At 33.9% G+C, this 27,097-nt stretch overlaps 1 protein-coding gene across 1 annotated transcript in view; it reads right to left on the bottom strand.

Moving 5' to 3' along the window:
• The window catches only part of LOC308635070 (uncharacterized protein), a gene marked incomplete at its 5' end in the record, with an annotated part of 150,726 nt that overhangs the window by 18,177 nt on the left and 105,452 nt on the right, over nt 1–27,097 (bottom strand). The window contains one exon of the mRNA XM_081269329.1: nt 533–1,214. Coding sequence (XP_081125455.1) covers nt 533–1,214 — 682 coding nt within the window. The remainder of the gene's footprint in view (nt 1–532; nt 1,215–27,097) is intronic.

The raw sequence follows: 27,097 nt of genomic DNA, 5'->3' as shown, positions 1-27,097 counted from the left end.
AGTGTGTTCAAGTTCAAGGTATGCTACAGCAGGTGACTGAGAGTACTTACTCAGGGTCAATTCAAAACAATCTAGAGATCAAGGACCAACAAGATGACCTTAAATACATATCTTTAAAATCTAGTTATTTATGGAAAACAGTTCCTTGAAAATAAAAACAGACTTTTCATGTGATCTAGCAATTTTACTTCTGTGTGTGTGTGTGTGTATATATATATACACACACACACACATATATCAATATCTACGTCTGTACATACACACACACACACAGAGAAAACAGAAAAGAGGATTGCAAAGAGACTTGCACATCCATGTTCATAGCAACACTACATATACAATAGCCAAGAGGCAGAAGCACCTCACATGTAAAATAAAGAATGAATGGGTAAACAAAACGTGGTATAAACAAACAAGGAAAATGTTTTCAGCGGGCCAGACTGACCTACAGACAGCGGCGGGGAGGCCGGCGGGGAGGCCGGCACCGCCAACGGGGCCGCGCAAAAAGGCAGACAGGGGAGGGGACGCTTACCTCCAGCGCTTCAAAAGTGACAAAGCTGGTCATGACAAACCCATGGATGATTTCCTCTTCGGCCAAGGTGGACTCGCGCCGCTTCCTCCGCGGGGGGTCTGGGCCGGACCGGGCGGAGGACAGGGGTTTCCCATTGTCTTCCTTGTCGGAGCAGGTCGACAAAGCGAGAGAGGGCGCCCGAGTCCAGCCGGCCCCGCCTCCCGCCAAGCCGGCCCCCAGACCAACCCGGGAGCGCCTGTCCCGGTCTCGCTGCGACCGACCGCCGCTTTTTGCGGAGGCCAAGGCCCCGAGCCGGGCCATCCATGGCTCTGCCACGCCGGGGTCCCCGCGCTCGCCGCCCGTGCGCCACAGGCTCCAGCCGCGGCTGCACAAAGAAATTGACACGGAGCCCTCCCTCCCACGGCACGGCGTCCCTCCGCCCCGCGCAGACGCTCGCCGCCTGCACCCGCCCGCGGCCCGCAAAGGTCGCGGCAAAGTCTGGGCGCGGAACTTCGCCCGCCGCTGCTGACGCAGAAAACTCACCGCCGAGCCGCAAGAGGTCCAAGCCGCGCAGCCAGCGGCGGCCGGGGCAGGGCAGCGGCCAACAGGATCACGTGGGCGGCTGGGGGCCGGCAGCGCTCGCGAGCCCTGGACTTGCGCGCTGGGGAGGCCGGGCCTGCGCACTGGGGGTAGCGGGGCGCCGCTTGGGGGGGCGGGGGGGGGGGACGAGTGGCAGGGTCCAAGGGGTTGAGCGTCGGGGGCCACGCACAGGGACGGGCGGAGCCCCAGGGCATTCCCCCTGGGCGACCCGTGGGGTCCGAGGAGGATGCTCAGGGCGGGGACGCCTCGGGGCGCTCGCGGCCAGGGCGTGCCCAGGCGCCCCAGATGGAGCAAGCATCATGCGACGCCCCGCAGCGCTCCTGCAAACATATTCTTCAGTCTCTGGATTGGTCTATGGCAGGCTTCCCCTTCATTCTCAGGGTTTTCCATGCTAAGACTGCCTTTTGTATTTCTTAACTTTTTCCATCCTTGTGTGCCATTTCCATTGCTCTTGCTCACAGACCAGCTCTATTTTGTTTAATGTACCCCAATTTTCTAAGTCTCTAAGGCATTCTGACTGCACACTATTAAGTTTTCATGAAATCCCTCTTTAACTCACCTCTCAGAGAAGCAGTATTCCCTCTGCTTGAATCCTGGGTCACCCAGCTACAATAAACGCCATCTTCCCTCCCACTGTTATATGTTGTAACTTATATGTGAAACCCAATATAGTATTTTTCCAATATATAGTAATATTATATTTTCAGAAAACATAAATTTAAAAATATTTGAACATAAAGTTCTGTTTTCATCAATACAATTTTAAAATAAAATTTTAAGGTTATAGGCAATTTTTCTTTACATAATAATTTAAATGGAATTTTATCAGCTGATTAAAATTATTTATACTTAGATATCTTGGTAAAGATAATAGATATTAAAGATAGAAAAAAATATCCTGGACATTTGGGGAAAATCATTTGTCATCATTTTAGGAAAAAGAATCATGTTGACCAATACTGTATCTCTTCTGTTTTTGTTTTTGTTTTTATACACACAGGCACATGCACTCATACATTTACAATGTACATATAGCTACATACATATATATATATATATATACACACACACTGTGTATGCATATATATTTCCTGAATACAACATTGTTACAGAACATTAACACACCCTTATTAAAAGAAAGCATGCTCAAAGAATTATTTACCCAACCAAGTATTTGTTCAGAGCTAAAATAGCAAGCAAACATTTTCAAACATGCAAGAATTCAGAAACTATAGCAACACAAATTCCTCTTAGAAAAATCTAACTAAACAAACCTAGCTTATTAAGAAATGCATTGAAATACTGAAGAGAGGAACTGGTGAAATTAAATCATTTATATATTTACAACTGTGGCATATTTGGTTATAGCAAACAACATAAATATTCTAACTTGTGACACTATAGAAATAACATGATGAAAAAAACTGGAAAGTAGAAGTAGATACATATCCAAGTTTTTGAGGTTAAAATGCCAAATTTAAAAGTATAATGTTAGACATTAGAAGAATAGGCCATATTTTCCACATTAACAGCAGGAAAAATTAAGAAAAAAAAATATACAAACAAAATCACAAATGACATTATCTAAAAGAAAAAAAAAAACACCAAGGGAAAATAAAAACAAAAGTGTGACAAAGAATGTGATGAAGCTAAAATTAAAAATATCTGTCATCAATAAAATATTTCATGAAAAGTGACTCCGATGGTGTAAAAGAAATGACATGTATTTGTGTGCCACATATAAGGGATACATTTAAAATAAAAATTATAAGTAAAAGAATGAAATCTGTGAATATCAAAAGTGTGCCTCAAAATTCATAACATGAAAGTCATGAGGTATATAAGATATTAATATATTTCTAGTAGGACACCTGTCTCATATCAGAGACAGTATACAGAGACAAATTAATGTAATTAATCGGGCAGATTGAAATAATATAGTATAAATTCTATAAATGGAGTAAGGAGGAAGAGAGAAACACGGAGAAATACTTGTGACAACTATATACAATTGATCATCTGTGAAGAGTGAAAAAAAAATAATTTCCAAATGAGGAAGTGGTAGAAAACACCTTATCTGAACTCAAAACATATACAACTATGAATTAATAATTTAAAACAAGAATGAATACAAAAGAAACTACTTCCATGTGGAAATTTAGACAATACTTTAAAAATCTCTTGTGTAAAGAAAAAATGTCATTGGCAGATTTTATAAATGACAAAACGTGAAAAACTCAGATATCAAAATATAAGAAAGAAATAACCCTTAAAATAAAGCTGAGAAAGACCATAGCCCAGGTATGTATGTGTTGAACAAAAATATCCTATGAACTAATCATATCTTTTGAATAGAAAAAATAAGCAGAAAATTTTTTAAAAAGGAAGATAAAGATAAAAATCACAAGCAAATGAAAAAAAAAACACAGAAAAACATAAGAACTAAATACTCAACCTAGATTGTTTTTACCAAAATAAATATATAAATAAATAAGAGAAATTATACTTCGCCCAAGCAAGACATATGAAGAAAAAATTAAAGTGCAAAACTTAGAAATGATAAAAACATTAGACAATAAGTCTCATTTTTATAAGTCTAATTTTTATATTTAAAAAGTTTTTTTCCAAATGCCGATAATCTACATTAAATTTGGCATAATATAAACTTTCACTATAACTGAATTTTGGTTTTCTTTTTAGCTTTATGCACAATTAGTTTTAGGTGCTCTACTTATAGAAGTGCATAAAATTAAACTCATAACACTGTTATTATTTTCTTTATAACCTTTCTTATACTGGTCAACTTCTCCTATTCACAGTCAACAATTCAAGTTCAGATATGACATTGACTTCCAAACTTGTTTCTCTAGAACATATAGCTACAAGATTGATTTTCTTTCCATAAATGAGCTCTTTTCCCCTTTACTGCATATCTGGTTTCTGTTCTTTATGTCCCCAAATTTAGTGTTTTAAAGCAACAACAGTTAATTTTTCATAAGTCTTTAGTTGACTGGACTCATCTGCTGATCTGGGCTCAGTGTGGCTGATTTTGGAGGCATTTTCTCATATGTGTTTCAGGGTGGCTGGGCAAGGATGATTTAGGATGTCCTTGAGTTGTTGCAATTCACATTTCTCCAGATGTCTCACATCCCTCGGGCAGACTAGCCCCAGCATGTTCTCATAGTGGTGGCGGAGGTCCAAGAGAGGACAGAAACAAAAACTTTCTTGAGGTCCTGGTAGCATTTAATTTTCCACTATTGGCCAAAGTAAATCAAATGACCAGACTCTGTGTGGAAGGCATTCAATACAGGTTGTATCCTTTGGGCATAGGGCTAAGTAAGGAGTCAGGGTTGTTAATGTGATCAGTTCACCACAGATTGTATGACAGGCTGTGGAGAGAGAGATTTGGGGAATTTTCAAAGGTGTTAATAGGACCTATGAAAGTTTCGGATAGATGTTTCTAAGTTAAGAAGAGTAATTAAATTTTACATCAGAGTAACAGAAGGAAGTGAGATATTCTTGGACACACTATGGATATAAAGTATTTAGAGAATTAAAATTGTAAAATTGATATGGGTTCAGAAAAATCCATTTTGGACCTTATATTGTCATAGAAAAGCCATACAAAATACATATTTTACAGTGGTAAATAGCCTAGATTGGAGGAAAGTCAACATTGGGGTGAGAGAGTGGTTAGTTTAATAGGATATGAGGATGAGGAAAATTAGCTAACAATTAAAATTAATGTTTTGTTTACTCATGATGTTTATTCAGCATTTGTGTTTCAAGCATGACAAACTGGAATGTGTGTGTGTGTGTGTGTGTGTGTGTGTGTGTATGTATTTAAACTTGAGTATGTCTTGATTCATGTTTGACTTCCAAAGATAAAATTTGTTAGCCCAATAATAATCATCATTGTATTATTAAGAAAAAAATTCAGCTTTCAAAAACTAGAATCCAAGGTTTATGCCCCAAATCAAAAATTCATTCTTCCACTAAATGATGTAAAGACAGATTATACACATGCTTTAAAAATAAAATAAAAATAGGGCTGGGGATACAGCTCAGTGGTTGCCTAGCATATATCTGAAGCTCCAGGTCTGATTCTCAGTTCTGCAATGAATAAAATAAAAAGTAAAATAAATTTAAAAGTCAGTGGCAACCTCTAAAATATTATTTTAAAAACTTCATGTTATTTTATTGTGTACACCTAAAATCCAGAAATAAACTAATTTCTTCTAGAATATATATATATATATATATATATATATATATATATATATATATCTTTTTGTGTAATATTGAAATGTTAGCTCTGGGGTATTTATAAAATTTGGAATGTTTTCTTTAGGGAATGGTAAGTGTAATGATATTATTATGTATAGTATGAACCTTTTTACTTTCCTTGTTCATATTGCAGGCTATCCCAAGAGCATATTTATATATTGCAGTAGAAAAATACATAATAACTGAGATATCCGTGTTGGAATGGCTACAAGCTCATTTTATTAAATACAAAATACATAAATTTCATCAGAAATGTGAACACATTTCAAAATAAAACCAAAAGTTATGTTTTTTCTATTCTGTTAATATAACTTAAATTGTCTTTGTGTTCTTTTAACTGTTGATATTTCACTATGCAAATTTATTTTTATTTTTCCATTGTTTCAAAGAGTAAATAAACATCCTTGGATAATAACTCTCTGTCAGCTTGTTGTTTGAGATTTTTTTAAAAAATAAATGTTCCTTTTTATTAAAGTCTAATGAGCAGTTTAATAGTTTTGAGTTTGTGACATTCTCAATAAAATGACCATTTTATCTGTGAATGCTACTGAAAAAGTAACTTTAAAGACAAGCTCACAGTATGACTATTGTTTGAAAATGTGCAACATTACTGGATGACTAAAGAAGACAATAACGATAAAATTTTGTTTCAATGAGGTACCAAAATGATAGTTAGAATTCTTAGGCCTCATAAGATTTTTATGTCATATAAACTTTTGAATAGTTCAAGGATTAATACCTCAATTCACAAGCCACCTTAGAGTGAGCTACTAAAATCATAAAATCATGTTTACGTGTAGTCAGCTTTTGTTTACTGTGACCAAAATGCCTGACAAAAACAATTTGGAGGCAGAAAGATTCATTGTTGTGCATGGTGTCAGAGGAATTTGTTCACAGTGGGCTGGATCCAAGGCAGAACCATCAAGGCCGAAGGAAATGGCAAGGAAAGCTATTGAGATCATGTCTGTCAGGAAGGAGAGAACGGAGGTGGGAAGGAACCAGAGACAGATATATTCCCCAAGGCCAGGTTTCCACCAACCTACTTCCTCCAATAATGCCCCACATGCCTATAGTTATAACCCCATAGTCCATTCAAATTATTAATCCATCAAGTGTGCTAAACCACTGATGAAGTTACAATCCTTCTGATCCAAACTTTGCCTAAATATCCCATCTCCGATCCTCTCTACATTGAGAACCATACTTTATGACATGAGCTTTTAGGGGAACATTACAGATCCAAACCACAATAGACTATTTCTTCATGTTTCTTATAGTATTACACTACCTCAATTAAGTAATTTCCTTAGTCATTAATAAAATTTTCTCTGGAACTTGAATTTAACAAAAATATCTTAAACTGTCATATCACACACATTTTTATAATATTTTAATAGGCCATTAAGTACTTTATTTATATAAAAATGGCTTATTAAATCATTATTAGCATAAATATTTTATGTTATCTAAAAAAGTACTTTTCTTGGCTAAAGTTTCATAGACATTAATATAGCTGAAAGTAAAGGCAAGGTGAGATATGGGGGAACATTTTTTAATGCATAATATTTTCTTGAAAGTTTTGAAAAGTGGAAGTTATTAAATTATACATTTTACCTTCATTAAAAGACTAAAAATAAATTTATTTCAATCTGGACTTTTCTCCCTCAAAGATTATTTATATGGAATGTATTTGTGAAACATTTGTTTCTCTATGTTGTCAAATAATATTTTCGTGAATTAAAGATAAACGATATACTGAAATATAGAATGTAAAGGCAGATACACTATCTAATAGAAGAGGAAATGCAATTCAGCAACATTTTAAACCTGTTAATGCCCACAGGTCTTAAATTTATTGAATAATCTTCTAATTTTTCACAATGGTTTGGTGAAAATAAATATTCAACACAATATATTACAGCTTCAAGATGTTTTGAGAAATGGAGACCATCTTTGCAGAAGTAGCTATTTTATCCTGTAGGACAGTGCAATTCTCAAACTTTACTGCACTTCTGAATCAAATGGAGGATTTCTCAAAATGAGCTGGTCCACATTTTGAGAATCATTGGTATTTAGCAATTGTGTGTATTCATAATCATTGCAAAGGGAGATATTAAAATGTAGGCATATACCTGGAGATTTTGGTTCAAAGTAGCTAGATAACACTTGTATGCCCAGTTATGCTAGTGATACTGGAAAACATATTGAGAAACACAATTGCAAAGATAAGATTTTTAAGAATTATTGTTCCACTTAGCTAGAAAATACAGAATAAAGAAATGTTGAATGAGGTTAACAGATTTTGGAAGTGTAATCCCATTTTGTGAAGTTGAATTTCTTAAGGATTCCAGGTATATCATTAATTGGTGAGAATATATTACACACATTTTTGAAATTTAATTAACTTCAGGTTCAGACATTTTAGGGAAGTGAGGGGACTTCTCAGGACAGGAACAAATTCTACCTATATCACAATGTGTTTCCCCTGGATTCCTATATTTTTTAGAATAGATAGAGTCTCACAGATGTTGAAAATAGCAGATTATTCTTTTTGTGATATGAGGGTTTGAACCCAAGGTTTCACACATGCTTGGCAGTTGCTCTTACACAGAGCTACATTTTGAGACAGGATATTACTAAGTTGCCCTGGCTTCCAAGAACTTGTGATCCTCCTGATTGAGCTTCCGAGGTAGCTGGGATTTTAGGCTTGCACTATTAATCCAGGCTTAGATTTTCTTTCTTTTTTTTCTTTTTTTTAATATTGAAAATGTATCTGACAGTCACTATACAGGAATTTAACTAATAATCTATATGCTTTTACTTCAAGAAATGCTTACAAATATTAGAGGTTTCTCCCCCCACTTTTTAAATTTTAAATGGTTTTCCCAAACTTTAATCCATTCATTTTAATCTATGACATGTAAAGATCTTGGCTGAAGTCATCAATCTAGCAAAAGGAGAAAAGTTGAACATACTAAAAATAAACAATTTTTCTTGGACACATCAGAGAGAGCTAGTGTCACAGACAACTACTACCCAGAAATCTGGAGATAGAGGAAAATCTAGATAGCCACAGTCCAGATCAGCTTACTGAGAGCAGAAGGCATGGAAACCATAAACTGGTAGAAAATTGTGAATAGTAAGTTTTATAAATTTCTTTAGGTCAAGAGTGAACTATCTTGAGGGTAAGAAAAATCCAGTGGCTACTATGCATTAGCTAAAAATATTAGGAAGGATCCCCACACTTTTGTAAGTTATCTGTCCAGAAAATCTGCCAATTTCTCATAGTAAATTGTTAAATAATAGCCCTTTGTAGCTCTGGCAGGGATAGGGGCAAATGAAGCATTGTAAAACATAGCCAGGGAATTCTTCATAACAAAGTCCTACTCTCTAGGGGAAATAACTTAACAGACCTTGTTCTCCCTGGGAAAAGAGTATTTTGTAGATTCCAGCCCCTCTCTGACCTTCCTATCTTATCTAAGGTCAGAGAAAGCCAGAAAACACCTGTGAAGGACACATCTGAGGAACACAAAATAATAAAATATTAAAATTACACTTAATCAGGATTTTAGGTCACCTTTGACCCTCTGCTATGACCTTCATAAGATGTGAAACATGAGATGAGAAATTCACACAAAAATCAAAAGAAAATCTTTGGCATTATAAAACACTGTTGGAATGCAGAATGTCTTTGAGGGACTAATTTGTAGACTGAAAAAGAGCCACTAAGTTTGAATGTGAGTCAAAAGAATGTTCCCAATCCTTCCTTCCTATCTATCTATCTATCTATCTATCTGTATTTTAATATGTCATTAAGTACTTTATATCAAAATGGCTTATTAAATAATTATTAGCATAAATATTTTATATATATTAATATATATATATATAAAATTTAATATATATATATATATATAATTCAATTAAGAAGAACAAACAAAAAGAACATCTAAGACCTCCAGGAAAATTTTAAGAACTTCAGGACAATTTCAAAAAGTGTAACATTTATAATTTTAATACCAGAAAGGAAACAAAGCAGAAGAAATATTTGAAGTAATAATGGCTGAGAGCTTTCTAAAATTTAGGAGAGACACAAAAGCATAGATCTATGAAGCTCAGAGAACACCAAACAGGATAAAAGACAGTTTCACCATAACATATTCAAACTGTGGAAAATGGAAGACAAGGAAAATATGGAAAGCAGCCATTGGTGAATAAAACCACCTTAATTTATAGGAAAAAGGAAAAGAATTACAGCAGGCTTATCAGAAAACATGCCATCAAAGAGAGTAGAATGTAATGAAAAAAAGAACCTATACAACTAGAATTTTATAACCAATGAAATTATCTTTCAAAAGTGAATAAGAAACTTAAAACTTCCAGAAAAGTCAAGACTGAATGAATTCATCACACTCAGACCTGCATTTCAAGAAATGTAAAAGAAGTTCTTCAGGCTAGTATATTGCTCAGTACCTCCCCTTACACTCCTTGCCTCTCTATGTTTGCTCCCCTTCCTCTATCCTAATGGTTTCCCCTCTAATTTTGTGACCAAATATATTAAATGCATGTACAAATATGTCCTAATGAAACCAGTACTCTGAATAATTAGAATTCTTAATATTATTATTCTAATAATAATTAGTATTCAGAATAACCAGTATTATGGATTTAGAAATATTCTTTCTAAATTTTAGAAAGAAGTTCTTTAGGGAGGAGGAAAATCATATAGAAAAGAGGCTCAATCTATGTGAAGAAAGGAAAAATTTGGGAGATGGAATAAATGACAGCAAAATAGATTCCTGTGTTTTTCTTGTTCATCACTGATTGAGAAGGTAAATGTTTGGTCAGATTAACAATAAAAACAATGTTTTGGGAGATTATAGAATATGGAAAAGTGAAATGAATAACAGCAATGTCATAAAATACAGGAGGAAAGGTTTGGAAATAATTTGTTATAAAGTATTGCACTATGATGAAGTAATACAGTGTCATTTGGAGATGGAATTAAATTAGTTAAAAATGTGTATTTCAAACTCTAAGAACATTAGTTCTAGAGAACCTGAAAGTTTATTGTTTCTGAGATCCACTAAAAAATTTAAAAGAAGTAAAATGCATAGATCCTAATATAATCCCAAACTGTTTGTGTTCTTACCTATACTTGAGCTTCATCAGCAGTTGCTGGAATTCGTCTTCTGATATATAGAAATTGGATGTTTGAACTAATTTCAGCACCAGTAGAGAAATCTGGCAAAGAAAGCAGGGATTATGCTCAGTATTCCCTTATGATTGCAATGCCTGTGTGTTCCTAACCCAAAGAGCTAATTTTCTTGAAAGTCATTTAACACCCTTGATAATGAGTGCTTCTGTTCCCCAAGTTTAGTTAAAGTGGAATGTTTTCAAATTTATTTTCCTGCAAGTCCAATAAAGGTGCATAAAGAACATAGTGCAACAAATATTATGCATCTTTTGTAATAGTTTAAGCTAGAATTTCCAATCTTGTTACATTCCTCAGTGGAACAATGTACAGAGATTTTTATTTATTCCTTTCATTGCATTTCCTCTTTTTTTCAAGAACTCTTGTTCTTAATCCTTCCTATCCAGACACTTTTTTTCCCTCTTCTTCCTCTCCTGTATTCTCACACATAACATTCCTTATACTCTATTTTGTGATATCTAACTTATATTTTTGTGTGATTTTGGCATATCATATATATTGCTTTTACTTGTGATTATTTTATTTACAGTTTTCTGGAAATTGCAGGGGTAGTCTCTTCAAATTTTACTCAGCTCCTGGTACCCAGCATGTGCTCAATAAATGCTGCTTGAATGAAGGCTAATGATCTAACCAAAAACCCATCATCTTGTCAAAGCTCTTTTTTCTCAAAATTGCTCATGAATGAAAACAAAAGTCAACAGCAAAAGCTGTTTGCTAAAGTTTGCATGTGACTCAGCAGCCTTGTGGTTTATCTCAGCTCATTTCAGGACTTCCAAGATGATCCACTCTGAACAGCTGACAGTTCAGCAGAGCTGGAAGGTTCCATTTTTCCAGTGACCATTAGCACGTTTTATGGGGGGGGGGATTTAAACACCCCAAATTGCCCAACCTCCCCCATGAATGCTATTTTTACTTGATGACTGTTAATTCAGCAGAGTTTTAATACTGATACTTGTCTGATTCCTTTACGATTGATTTTCATTTTTATAGTACTTATATAATATCTCTAATAAGCAGAGGAGCTTTTCCTTTTAAGCATACTCCTAAGCTCTGTGATTCATCACACATATTAGACCCAGTGGATGGGATAAAGTGAAATATCTCAGGAAACATTTATTAAATGAAGGCCCCATTAAAATTAAACATTAGAAAAATAAATCTATTAGAAAAATCCCATACCTAGCATCCCCCACATATACTAGATAGAAATATAAAAATGTGAATTTAGACAAAAATATTTAATTACCATCAAGGTGATTTGTGTCTTATATTAATTCAGCTATTTAAAATAAGAAGTCCTCATAATTTCAAAACTCTAAAATAACATTGCAAAAGCAGATTGTTGAGGCATTATTTCATTTTATTTTTAAGAATTGGTCATCAAAATTAGAAAAATAAGATTTTTAGGCTAAGCCATCTGTGGCAAATAGTCTTTTTAATCATCATGTATCCATTAAATGTTTAGGACTCGACCTTTGAGGAGTCATGATGAACCAAAAGCTCTCTGGTATATTCACTGAATGACTCCTGAGGAGAGCCTGAGGAGTTTAAATGCCAGCTTATCTTGCGAAATATCAGACTTGAAAGCGAGGCTCGCACACCTGCCATGCAGCATTAGCAGGAGCAACCAAATCAGAAGCCCAGAGTAATGTGATAACAGGAGCTCATTCGAACTTTCCATTCCACCTAAAACAGTATTGAATTTTTTCTCTCCCTGATGCTTTTGGGGCTTATTCTTGATTCATGGCTTACTTCTACAGCAAACTGAACCAGCAATTCTTTCTGTCTGCATCAATATCTTAATTCTTTTTCTTCTTAATTAAATCAATGGCAAGTAGGTGGTTCTTTTCATTTTTCATAGTTATTTTTCAGACTTTTAAAATGAGATAACTTAAGAGTACAAAGAATAAAAAGTTGGATTCATTTATTTGTTCATACACTTATCTATTCAAGAAATAACTGTTTGAATACTTAATATATAGAAACAGTTATATGCTCCAAAGATATTGCAATAAACAGTGTATTAAAAAGTTAAGAGGCAGTGAGGAAGAAAGTGAGATAACAAAGAAACAGAAATAAGGGATAATGCTGAATTTTCATATATTTATTTCTGCTCAATAACTCATTTTTCTTTCTACTATTTACTTATTGCCACATAATTTTACCTACATTTTCTAAGTCTTGAGATACATATGTTTACAGGAAATATCATTGTGCAGAACAACTGTCTTATATATGAGTAGTTGAGCTCAGAAGGAAAATGCTACTCTACAATTAATTCATGTCTGGATGTGATTCGCTTAAATGTATTCAACAGTTGAAATCAGACTGATTTCATTAATTAAGTGATCAGACATTGAAAAATAACTTATTGTTGGATTACTTTCTTAACACTTAATATAAACTTTGCAAATTCTTTAGTTAATGATCTCCTTGGTATATTTTATAATTTGTGAAATCACACACAGAACGATTAGTCCTACCCTATCTTATAGAATCTGTATCTACTAAAGAGCAACTTATGAAATCCCTGAATTTGAGAGTCAGAAAGACTGGGGATGGACTTACTCATATAATTTATGTTAATTTTAAAACCAAGAAGTCTCTGATTAACACAGCAGGGTACACTCATTTTAATATTTCTTATTCCAAAACTAGTCATCATTTGATACAAATGCAGCTATAATTAAATTTTCTAAAGGACTTCCTAAAACTTTACAAAAAAAATCTTATTTTGTAAATTTTCAAAGTAAAATTTTCTGGGCTTATAGAAATGTTATAAAAGAATGTTAATAGTTTTTTTAAATTTTATTGCTATTGTTTCTTTAGCAGTCATTGATACTTCATGTGGTAGATACATAATTTTCTCCCATTGATTACAGACAGAACTCTGTATTGCTTCAGTTATACAATATGGCAAAAGGAGTGAGAGGCTATTCCATTGATTAGATTGTTTTACATTAAGATGTGCTCTTAGAAGAATGGAGGGAGATTCTCTCCTTCTGGCCTTGAACAAGAAGCTGTTATGACATGAGCTGCCTAGAGAAAGGACCAGATGCAGGGAAGTGAGGGTATCCTTGAGGAGCTGGGAACATTATTGTAACAAGTTATACCAACAACTTCATTAGTTTTTAAGATGTCTCTGAGATTCAGAGAAGAACTTACCTTAGCTGGCACCTTACATGCAGCCTTATGAAACCCCAAGCAGAGGGCCCACATAAACTGTGACTAGACTCATGACCCACAGAAACTGTGGGACAGAAAACGTGTTTTATTTTAAGGTGCTAAATATGTGGTAATTTGCTAAACAGCAGTGGGAGCCTAATACAAAGGTCTCGTGTAGTATTTACTGCTTATAGAAGAAGGTAGTAAAATATGCTTGTCCAAAAAAATATTGAATTAGAACTATTCATTAACATATAAGTTATACACATCAAAGGAAACAAATCAAATAGTGCAGCTAGCTAATGCTTTATACATTAAACACCCAAAAGCACCCAAATTTAGCACCCAAAAGAGGAAATAGAGCGCTCCAAAGGTTCTCCCCAGGGAGGTCCATTTTCCAAACCCTGTAAGGATAATTATTATCTTGGCTTCTAACACACTATGTTGATTTCACAGATTCTTGAGTTTATGAAAATGAAATAGTACTGTATGCATACTCCCTCATAACATAGCACCCAACCCTCTGCTCAGCAAGTAGAGTCTCCTTTTTGTCTGCTATGAGGGAGTTCTATACAGTAACTTAACCAAATGTGACCATCCACCAGCCTTCTCATAACAAGTAACCTAATCAAGAGAGTGATTATATTATGTTCACAGGTCCTGCCCACATTCTAGGGGAGAAGCTTATATGGGGCATATACCCCAAGGACAAAAAATCTTGTGAGCCGTCTAAGAAACTGACCGATCACAAGAAAAGAATACCACTATCTTATAGTTTTGCAAATGTCTTTAATAACTGGAGAACTAGAAGACAGCTCAAATCTTCTATGTGTTTCTGCATTTTAATATGTTATAATATATTGTTTTGGTTGAAGTATATAAAGAAAATGTGGCCTCACAGTTGAAAAAGATAGACTTATTTTCAACATCCTTTCATAATTCTACAACTACCACATGGGACTGATGATTTCCTAAGAGCTTGTTGCTATGCACAATCAGAAATTATAGGAATGTAGGAAAGGATAAACAAATGAATGAAAAAATGAATTTTGTACTCACTGTTATTAAAATTATTTGGCTTCTCCTGCTCTTTGAACATATCTTTTACCCACGCATGATTTGTATGTTGTTTTTCATGATGCTGGGAATAGAATCCAGGACTTCATGCGTGCTGGGCAAACACTGTACCATCAAGCCACACCCCCAGCCACTATGCACAATTTTTTAATATTATGCATTGGTGAATTGGAAAATATTGGTTCAGTAAATGTATAAATATTCCAAGTTTTAGAATATTTTAAATATTTTAAAATATTTCATTATACAATATAAAAATATCATATTTTTATATTTGTTAGTATTGTCACAGATCTTATCAGAAGAGACTTTTTTCATTGAAATCTCTTTTAAAAATTTATTTATTTCAATTAGGTATATATGACAGCAGAATGCATTTTGATTCATTGTACACAATTGCAGCATGACTCTGCATTTCTCAGTAAGAGAGTTTTTAAATTGTAAGCCACTAGTTATCATATTTGTAGTTTTGGATATGCTTTCAATTTTTTTTATATAAGCTATTCTTTTTACAACTTTTAGGCTCATTTCAATACCTTCAAAAGAATACCTGCCAAATGCCTAAGTTGCATAGAAAATAAGGAAGTAATATGCTTTTTAAAAAAATTATTAATATGTAAATTTAAAACCAGCAAGAAGAATAAAATTAATGGTGAAATTGCCATTTTGAATGAACTCTTTACTACATTTTATCCTGTTCTTCTCTGTTTTATAAACATGATTTATAAAAGAGCATTCAGAGATATTAAATTATTGACAGGGTTTCTTTGTCATATGGCATTTCTCTCATTTGTAGTACTTTTTTTTCCTGTAAAAAATATTTGTTTTTCTCCTTTAGACAAACAAATAGTCAAGGTTGTAGGCCAAAGTTAATATTTTATTAACTTTAAGATGATTTACTAGAAGTGTATTTTCTAGTAGGTAAGATTTCAAATGTTATTTCTATAAAATCTTGTAAATACTGAGTCCAAAATTCCAGTTCATGTCTTAAGCTATGTAGAAGCCTAATGAGCCATGTGTGGGCCACCGTTCTCTCTGTACTTGTGTGGTAATTTCTTGATTAATACTAATTAATGACATGTCACTGTTCATTTGAAATGAATGATGAAAATGCTTATTCAACCCTGATATTGAAGTCACCCAGCAACTTGGCACCAAATGTCTATGTCAGGAGGCAGTGCCAGGCTCAAGAGGACTCCATGTTATTTCCACTTTCTGCTACAGTAAACTGGAATTAAATGATGTTTGTTTTTAGGTAGACTGGGCCTCTAAAGGCATGATGGATGATTTAGCTTCATCTTATAGCTTCTGTCTGACTTATTTATAAATGGCTTTGGGTGCTAAATTAGGTAAACTGCATAGCCTCAGAACAGCTGAGGAGGACTTGCTTAACAAAGGATTCAGAAATATAGATCTCTCTTGAACATTGTTTTCTCCCTCTTTATCACCTTGTTGCATTTTTATGCTTTCAAGGATTATTTACTGAAGGTCAGGGTTCTCAGAAGGGGTTTCATTACTCAGAGTTTGTAATGTCTATTCTCTCTACAGTTATTATTTTGGTAACAAGTAGGTTATATATGTTGATAATTTGCCAATTTGAAAAATTGTGTGTGTGTGTGTGTGTGTGTGTGTGTGTGTGTGTGTGTGTGTTTTGAATAGGTCTTATATGGCAATCTATGTGAGAGAGCTTGTTTGCAATATTAATTAACCAGAGCATTTCTGGTAGCTTCTAGAACTTTGCTATTTAATACAGTATGAATTAACCATCTGAATCTATTTAGCACTTTAATTTTAGCTACAGTCTGAAAGGAGTTGTGCTGTAAATATGAGATATACAATAAGATTTAAGTACTTACTAAGAAAGAATAATGAATGGAGCTGGATGTGGTGGTGTGTGCCTGTAATCATAGTGTTTTGAGAGGCTGAGACAGCAGGACAGCAAGTTCAACACCAGCCTCATCAACTTAGCAAGTCCCCATGCAATTTAGTAAGACCCTGTCTCAAAATAAACAAAATAAAAAGGGCTGGGGATGTGGCTTAGGTAAAGCACCCCAAAATTCAACCCCCGGTACCAAAAAAAAAATTGTAAAATATCTCATAATATTGTTATATTATTATAATATTGTATTATTTTGGATATATTTGTATAAATGAAATATATAATTTGAATTAATTAAATATTTAATGTTTGAATATGGCAACTAGAAAATTTAAAAATATGTATAAGTCCAATATGTGTGGCTTGACTATATTTCTAATAAACAGCCATATTCCAGAGCTTTGCCTTATACTGCTGAGCTTCAACTTAAGTAATACCTATTTACTTGAAAATTGAAGCAATTTTAATAATTCTTGTATTTTCTGCCTATTTTTAATGGGAACCTCAAACATGAAGAATCTTCCCTCATCCAGAATGTGCCAAAATCATGTATGACCCTGAAAAGATATCTGCTATCAGTATAGGTAGGAATTCTTTTTCCTTGGCAATTTGGAAGTTTCTAGAGAAAGCCCAAACCTTCTGTAGAAATTTTGGCAAAGTGAGTGATCCACGTCTAAAAGGTTAGACACAAATGGAGCAACTAGCCCCCTTCTGCATAATCATTGATAATATAAAATATCATAGCCACTTTGGATAACAGCTTGGCAATTTCTTTTAAAGATAAAAATTTACCTTATGACCAGGAAATCTTACTCTAGGTATTTTCCTAGAAGTTGTATAAACACATTTACTTCAAAGATTTGTATACCAATGCTCATAGAAACAAATTCCTAACTTAACAGTTTTATATTTCCTTACTAGGAAATAAAAAAAAGTCCTCCAATTTTAATTTCTTTCTTAATATTATTTTGACTTTTCTAAGTCCTTTGAATTTTATATAAATAAATTATCCAATATTACTTCCACACAAAAAAATTGGCTTTTAAAAAAATAGATTTGAGTTGCATACACAGATCATTTAAAGAGAAGTTCCATCACAACAATATTGAATCTTGCAGTCCTTGAACATGGCCATGCTCTTCATTTATTTGGTCTGATTTAATTTCTCTTTGCATTATTTATAGGTTTCACTAGCATCTCAATCATTTTAAATTTATTTCAAAGTATTTTATGTTTTTAATGCTATTAAGGGTGTTATGGTGCCAGGTGGGTGGTACTTGCCTGTAATCCTTGATGTTCAGGAGACTGAGGCAAATATTTGAAAATTCAAGGCCATGACAGGCAATTAGGAACTCTGTCCCAAAATAAAATTTAGAAAGTGTTGGGAATGTGACTGTGGTAAATATCTCTGGGTACTGGTAATCCCCAGTATCACAAATATACAAAAAAATTATGTTTTTATCTCAATTTTCAATGATCCTTGATATATGGAAATACAATGTTTTTTTGTATTGGAATTTTGTTCTGCAACATCCATAAACTCATTTATTCTAATAATTTTTTAGTAAAAACGTTTTTTAACTAAATGAATACATGATTAGCAAATCATAAATTTTACTTCTTTATAATCCATATGCCAATTATTATTTTTATTGTGTCTTTGGCTTCTAGAACATGAAGGGTATCAGAAATTTAGACAATATTTGTAGCCATCAATATAAACTTTTATTGCTAGGCATATGTACATGTGCTTGTTGTCCCAGCTACTTGTAAGGCTAAAGCAGGAAGATTGTTTAAACCTGGAGGTTCAAGGCCAGCCTGTATGCCTTAGATAGACCCCATATCTAAATGTGTGTGTGTGTGTGTGTGTGTGTGTGTGTGTGTGTGTACTTTTTATAGATCAACTGGAGTTGTTATCCTGTAAGTGTTCAATTTGTTGTTAGTCTATAAGTCTTCAATTTGGAATAGTGTTTTCATTGGCTCTTTATTGCTGTGACCAAAATACCCATAAAGAACAATTAACAGGAGGAAATGTTTGTTTAGGCTCAGTTTCAGAGGTCTTAGTTGATAGCTAACCATTGCTCTGGGCTCCAAAACATGGCAGAAGAGCATCAGAGAGAAAGTCTGTTCCATTAATGGAATCCAGGAAAAAAAGAGAGAGACAGAGAGACAGAGGGAAGAGGGGAGATGGGGGAGGGGATAGGGGAGAAGGGAAAAAAAGGGGCTACAGGAAGGATGAATGAATTCTTCCAAGTCACACCTCCAGTGACCCACCTCTCCCAGCCACTTCCAACTTGACTATAGTTATCACTCAGTCCATTCAAACAAGGATGGACTGATAAGGTTATTGCTCTTATAATAATTTCACTCTGAATATTCCTGCATTAACACAGGAGCTTGTGAGGTACACCTCATATGCAAATTGTAACACAAAGGTATAGAAATGACTAAGTTGGCAATAAATTGTTCATTGGTATAGGAATTTTCTGAGGCTTTTAAAAAGAAATTTTTGAAAATGCCTCTTGTTTACAACCTCCTTTATAGATTAAGTTTCTGCTGATGAAATTGGTAGGAATGGTAATTGCTCTTCTTTATGTTTAGAGCCTGTGAAAATGGCATGGATTTCAGCCTGAAACTCATTTAATTTCTGTTTGCATAGGCCTGATTTTAAGATTATTAAACTTTAAGAAAAAATTAGAAACTTTCTTCCCAAGGAATTTCCTGAGGAAATGGACATTCTTTTAGAGGCTCTTTGAATATGATCATTCTTATAGAGACTGAAGGAGTAATAATAGAAGGTCAAGGAAGAGATAGAATAAGATACAGTTAGAGAAGATTCTGTGGAGAATAGTAGATAGAAAAATGAAATCAGTTTCTCTTTAACCTTCACCAATGGTACTTTTGGAGGTGCTAATTTGAACTTTGTATTTCCTTTAATGATACCTGCAAATCGGTTGAAAAAGTGATTATTGGATGTTTAGCATCTTATTTATCTTTATTTCCTTGTTTACATCAAAGACAATACAATATTAGACATGTCAAATGTGCCACAAAATGAAACGTATGTCATTAGAGGGATAAGTAAAGTGTGTAAGCTTGAGATGTAATCATATATAAGAATCTGCAGATCTGCTAGGGGTTGTTTACAATTACTATTATACAAACTCAGTAATAACATAAATATGGTTGCTTATGATCTTCCAGTTTCAAGTCCCCTACCCCATACTGATGAATCAGGCCATTTGATGATCAACCAATTAATGACCCTGACAGACAGAATTTATGTGCAAACAATTTCCCCAAAGGTAAGTTCCTCAGTCAGAAGAGAAGATGTGGGTAGATTCTTACATAGTCTCAAATGGTGACCAAAGATTGTTGTGGGATGGATGACATTCGAATGATAACTTTCAATTGATTACTTCTCTATATCACTTGCTAGGAAGTTATTCACCATAGCAGTCTAGGACAGGATTCTTGGAGGAATGGGACAAGGGTCTTTGGAAGTGCCAGAGTGTCCCAAATATAAGTCTTGAGTCCCAAAAAAGAAGAGTTGTAATGAATTTCATGACATTGTAAATATTCCCTACAAAGATCTCCAGGAAAACATTTTTTAAAACAAGATGATTGATTAATAATCCAACAAATGAGTACAATGTCTTAAAAAGATCATTTATGAAGAAGGTTTTTATAGGACTGGGACTATGGGACTAGCACACATATTATTGTAGCACAAGGTTTCAAAGGAGAGAATAAAGAGGTCCTATATAAAATGGGAAAACTGAAGTCAATTTTAATAATCTGGAGTCCACAGAGCAGAGCTTTTTAAGAAACTGCCTACTGAAGCTTTCACATTTTTATCTTTGTGGAACAGTTCCAGCAATGGGATTGATTCATGCTTCCTTTGCCATTTTGGTAAATTTCTATTTCTTAGCTTCTTTTAGTTAAATTTTCATTATTCAAATTGAATTGTGAGATTACCTCATATTGCACAGACAGCTCTATGAATATATCCACACAATTTGCAGTCACTCAGTTCTTATCAAGTCAAGTTAATTGAGATGTAACATCGTATTCCAGTTAAAGTGCATTAGGTGCAGGTTATATCTAAGCACTGTTGTATAACCCTTGCAAAATCATTATGAGTCTGTTTAACATATTGGGCAGTTTGGAGGATGAAGATAGTGATTGAAATGGGTACATAAGAAGCACAACAGCTAATATCACAGCTGAGTTGGAAAGTGTCCTAGGACTTATCTGAAAATTCTGGGTGAAATTAAGATACCAGAAACAAAAATTCTGATTAATTATACCTTGTAAACATTAGCAAGGAACATAAGATACATTTTGGAATTTCCCTGGGTTCCTAATATGCTTCTTAAGAACTAAACTAGATTTGAATTAATAGGTCCAGAGGAGTCTGGATCTCAAAGTTAATTTGCTTGGAATCAGAAGGGAAAGCTCATACGATCGGCTAACACCACCAGTTTAGAACCTTCCAAATCACCCTAGATTCCTGAAGTGAAAGAAAGTTGAATACGAAAATATAGTAATTGGTGATGCTCAATGCACAGCACTTCTATTCTGATTCTATATTTTGGTAAGCATCATCACAATTTGCATATCTATAGCTCCTTACAATTTACAAAACTCATTTGATTTACATTTTTCTGTGATAGAAAACCTACTATTCCATTCTTTATGTATACATAGTGAAATTGAGGCCCAGAAATATGAAGTGACTTGTCCAATGTTCCCTGGTTCATAGGCACAAATTTGGAATTGGAGCTTATGACTTTTGGTTATAAGTCTAATTATTTTCATACAAATTGTAGCAAATGACGTTGTGGAGATTTTGACCTGAATCATTGCATATTTTAAAATCCATTTTTCATTTAAGAATTAATTTGAATTTTATTAGCAACTTCTTTCCCACATAATATTCATTTACTTTCTCCTGTTTTCATTATTCTTTTTTTAAAAATATTGTTTTAGGGGGCTGGGGATGTGGCTCAAGCGGTAGCGCGCTCACCTGGCATGCATGCGGCCCGGGTTCGATCCTCAGCACCACATACCAACAAAGATGTTGTGTCCACCGAGAACTAAAAAATAAATGTTAAAAATTCTCTCTCTCTCTCTGTCTCTTCTCTCACTCTCTCTTTAAAAAAAAAAAATATTGTTTTAGGGAGGGGGATAGTAGGGGATAGGAAAGGTAGCAGAATACAACAGTCACTAATATGGCATTATGTAAAAATGTGAATATGTAACAGATGTGATTCTGCAATCTGTATTTGGGGTGAAAATGGGAGTTCAAAACACAATTTGAGTCTAATGAATGAAAGATGATATATCATGAGCTATGTAATGCTTTAAATAATCAATAAAAAAATTAAAAAAATTATTGTTTTAGTTGTTGATTGACCCTTATTATTATTTTTTTATCCATTCATTTAAATGTGGTGCTCAGAATTGAACCCAGTGCCTCATGTGTGTTAGGCAAGTGTTCTACCACTGAGCTACAACCCCGGCCCAAGTTTTTGTTATTCTTAAGATAAAAAAAATTAAATTTTCTAATACCATTTTATAAGTGGTTCTACTGATACTAGTGATGTAATATATTTGACAATGAGTTCTCAAATATTTTCATGTTCACCTGATTTTGGTGTGTTCATCAAACAGAATATTATCAGAAATAATAATGGACACACCATTGATCAGGCAACAACTTCAATAGATCTGAGATATTTATGTTAAGATAGGGAAGTCAGACATGGGATAGTTCACACTGTGTTAATCCATTTTATGAACTAGAACAAATAAAATGGTCTATAGTGAAAAAAATGTTCAAAAGCTACTCCTCTTGGCAGGGGGATTGAAAAAGGAATTTTCTTGGAAATTATATATATTTGATAAGGGTGTGAGTTATATCACTGTATGTATGCATCAAAAGTAATTGAGGGTTTATGTATTTGTAAATGTTTAAAATTGAAAAAATACTTGCTTATTAAAAAAATTGCTTAATCCAGTGGTATGAGTTAACAATTCTCAAAATCACTTTTCTAAGACTTTTTGTGTCTCTACACACAAATTAATAAGTAGGTCAGTGGTATTGGAAATTGAAAGTATTAGTGTAATCTCAAGATGTGAGTGTGTGTGTGTGTATGTTGTATTACTTAGTCACACTAAATGCCTGCATCTTAGTTTCTGAATACCATTCTCCCCTTAAAGAATCAGGGGCTTTGAAGTACATGCTGAATCCAGGGCCAGTGAAAAGAAAGTGTAACATGATCTTAGAATACCTCCTTGTGTCAGAAATCCATGAAATGTACGAAGAATGATGGGAAAACAAAAATTTGTCAGGAATCAGCTTGATCAGCTATCACAAATCAACTCTGGGTAAATTTTAGCATAAAACAATGACACAATGAATTGTAAGCGAATCATGAAAAACACTAGGAATTCGTATTGAAATCAACTAATTTGGTGAAGAAAGACTTCTGTTTAGTCAAATGCTGGGTAACACATGTGGAAGGAATGGTCCAACTCTGATTTAACATTAGTCAGTTTGACTAATTTGAGTATGACAGTCTATTAACAGAGTCTTAAAGTATCTTTCCCATCATTGCTTATTAGTTACATAGTAAAAAATATATACTTTACATCATGCACCCAGCCAATCAAAGTTGATATCAACAGTTTTGGGAAAATAAGCATCTATTTTGCTGATGTGATGTTTTAAGAAGTACATAGTGTTCTGACAAGAATTTGTATCTTAAATTTCATTAGAATGAAGCATCAGACAACTTAAAGTGTTATTCTACCAATTGCTATCTCAACTTTTCAAAACATCAAAGTGAAAAGAGACAATGAAAAATTGAGACATTGTTCTGTATTAAGGAGGTTTTAGAAATTGCAACATAAAGATAATGTGAGGTCCTGGATTCATGTTGGACAGTTGAAAACATAATAGCTGTGAAGGGCCAATTGGTAAGTTTTATTTGGTACTATGTTATACAGTATAAAGAACTGTAACAAAAGAGTAATTTACTGAGAGCCTAGTAATGGTGCTTATTTATAATAAATTGCATGTTGTGAAACTACAGGGTTGTCTAGAATTAGCTGTATATATACAGATAAATAATACCTGTCTTATGAAATAGATATATAACTCAAAAATGGCTAAAGTGAGCAGTAATAGCAAACATATAATGAGTAAATTTCTAAAAATCAATGAAAAATTTGATACAGTTTGCACAATACCTAATATTATGCTGAGTAATTTAGAGAAAAAATATAATACAGGTTACTAACAGTTTCCAAACTCTGTGTTACAAAAAGCAAAATATTTGTAATTAGGAAAGTGATAAAACAGTGAAAAATGTGCTTTGCAAAAATTAAAGTTCATTTTAAGTGATTTATTTGTAAACAACATACAAAGTGTAGATGTAATATAAACATCTTTCAGTTTATGTTGTTAAAATATCTTGAAATAACAAGTGTATTATTTATATACAAGCAAATAACGATTATGAAACTTTGTTACCTACCAAAAAGTAAAATAAATTATGTCAATTGAAATATATTTGACATACACCCAGTGAATTACATAAAAACAGATTGTTGAACTTACTTATCTATTAAATGAAAAAATAAAGTGCTGCAATTTTGCGAGTATCTAAGCTCTAATCATCAGAAAGTAACTGGTCTCATTTTTTTGTTGTCTTTTTGTAATAAGAATAGTATTGGCTGAGGAAACACTAGCTGTCATAAGTAATAAAAGCCAGTTCTTTCATGATATAGCACAAGAGAAGTGATTCTCACGTGTGAAACAGGACAATGAGGGTGCTTCTGGCCCATGTCTATTTGTGTCTTATGATTTAACCATCATGTAGGGTCTCAGGGTCCCCCAAATCTGCAAAGTACAGTGGGAGGAGGAGAAAAGAATAGGAAACCATGCCTACTTCCTGTTCTCAGCCCAGAAACAACACAGATCACTTTCTCTTACATTACTTTGGTGTGGGTTTGGAAATTTTCCCCAAGGCTGGGCAGCTGCTTCCCAGCAAATATTCCATATATAATGATCTGAATTCTTTTACCCTTCAACTAAAATGTGTATGTTGAAACCTAATCCCCTACAGATGGGATTATCAAATGGGGCTTTTGAGAGGTGATGAGGTTGTGTTGTTGGAGACTTTCTGAATGGGATTAGTGTCCAGAGAGCTGCCATGTCACTTCTATCCTGTGAGGACTCCAAAAGAAGGACCATTTATGAACCTGAACCAGATGGTGGGCCTCAGATTAGATAGCAAATGTACCAATGACTTAATCTTGGATATCCTAGACACCAGGACACAGATAAATAAATTTGCTTATTAAATAGTGTATAATGCACTGAAATAAGAAAATGAGAAATACCTGACTCAAATCCCTGGCATGAAATGAAGAATATTGCTTTATAACCATGGATCCCAGGAGTTTCAAGGCAGTTAGTACTTCTCATCAGCAGTGATGATCTGCACATATCTTGGTGAGATCCCTGGAGGGTTCATATCTTGGGAATGATTCCTTGTTGTGGGGCCCCCTTTGGATAAAGCAGGTACCTTCCTGACTTTGATGCTTTTGCTATATTGTATCCTTTTCTGATACTAAACTGTAAATTGTTAAACACTGTCATTTTAGTTATGAGTGAGTTTTGTTTGGTGATCATACCAGTTTAACCATAAACCGTTACTGAAGCGCTTACACAATTACAGTCACCCCAGGAAGGATGATGAGCACTTAAGAAAACTTGTAAGCAAATTCTTGCTGTTTATTAGATACAATGACTAGTAATAAAATTTCAAAAAGTGGTAAAACTGTAGGAAGGAAATAAAATAGGACAATAGAATTGGGAGTTACTGGGAATGGAGAGAGGCTCACTGCTGCTTAGATAAAGCCTCTAGAAAGGAGGAACATTGGACCCAATTATGAAGATAGAAAAACAAGTAAAACCAAAATGTTTTGGTCCAGGAGAGATGTGCTGCTGATACAGGGACTAGCAGGAGCAGAGACTAAGTGGTTTTGCACCTGGTTTGGTGTTAAAAAAATCTCTCAAAAAATGATGATGAAAACTTCTCCTTAATAGTGATCAGAGAACCTGATCAAAGCTGGAAGCAGAGCCAAAGTGGCTGAAGAAAGGGCAAGAGGATCTGTGGTGACAGAAGCACTACAGTAGCCATGGAGGACACTGGGGAGGATTTTGAACCTGATTTTAATTGCTATTAGAATGTTTGGTTGTTTTTCCTTCTTGAACAATATGATATGCTTATTTAGATTTTGTGAAAAAATTAGACTAGGCCACTTAAGTTTCCATTAATAAATACTTATTAATCTACAGTAATTTAATTTGGTTTTTGGAGAGAGGTCTTATGACATCAAGGTGGCTAACTTTAGGAGGTTTTTGATTAACACAAGTGAATTTCCAATTTCCAAATTTTTTAAGGGCTGGGAATAGATGCAAGTAGTTGATGATTTTACTTTTTTATTGTAACTGTTGTTATTTTGTGTATTACATTTATAGTTTTACCTAGTATAGCAGGAGCCATTAATCTTCAGGATTTAGATACTGATGTATTTTAAAAGAAATTGTTTCACTTTTTCACTTTCTAAATGATGGGATCTGGGAACTTTGGCTTAATATAAATATTTCAAGGTTGATACAAAAGAATATTTGAACTTATTAAAGTATTATTTTTAAGGCTATTAAAACAGCTCTTTGCAAATAATATGTTTTAAGAGATTATTAAGTTCAAAGAACATTGTTTTAGATTTTCATATATGTATACATATTTCCATTGCTCTAAAAAGCACCCCTCTCCCATATTACTATCTCTGAAAAATGGATTTTCTTTCAATCAATTTATTATATTGTTTAAGGGAAACTTTTTCTTTATTCATGATATATGAAGTAATGGTGTTTCTTATATCTAGTATTGTCTAAATTTGAAAAATTTAGAAAATGAGAATAAATAGAGAAAATGATGATCTTTAAAATTTTTTATTGCTTGATTACATACTAGACTAATGGACATCTCTTTTTCTTAATATTAAAGGTTTTATAATCAATGTGTTTTTGTTGTGCTATGTTTCTTTTAATATATTGGACATGGAAAGTTTAGAAAGTAGTTAGTATAATGTCTTCATTTTGCATAGGACATAGTTTGTTTCATATAAAATTATGATGACAAATTACACTTTTAGATACCTGTCATTTCTGTTTAATTTAGTGGTTTAATTAGAAAAAAAAATGTGAAGGAGAAATTGCCTTCTATTAGATAGATGTCATTTTTGCCTAGAAGTCCCCAAACTTCCATTTAACAGATAAATT

Source organism: Spermophilus citellus (genome assembly GCF_964194105.1).
Source record: "Spermophilus citellus genome assembly, chromosome: 16".
Lineage (NCBI taxonomy): Eukaryota > Metazoa > Chordata > Mammalia > Rodentia > Sciuridae > Spermophilus > Spermophilus citellus.
The sequence above is the reverse complement of the archived record's forward strand: the minus strand, read 5'-3'. Positions and strand labels throughout refer to the sequence as shown.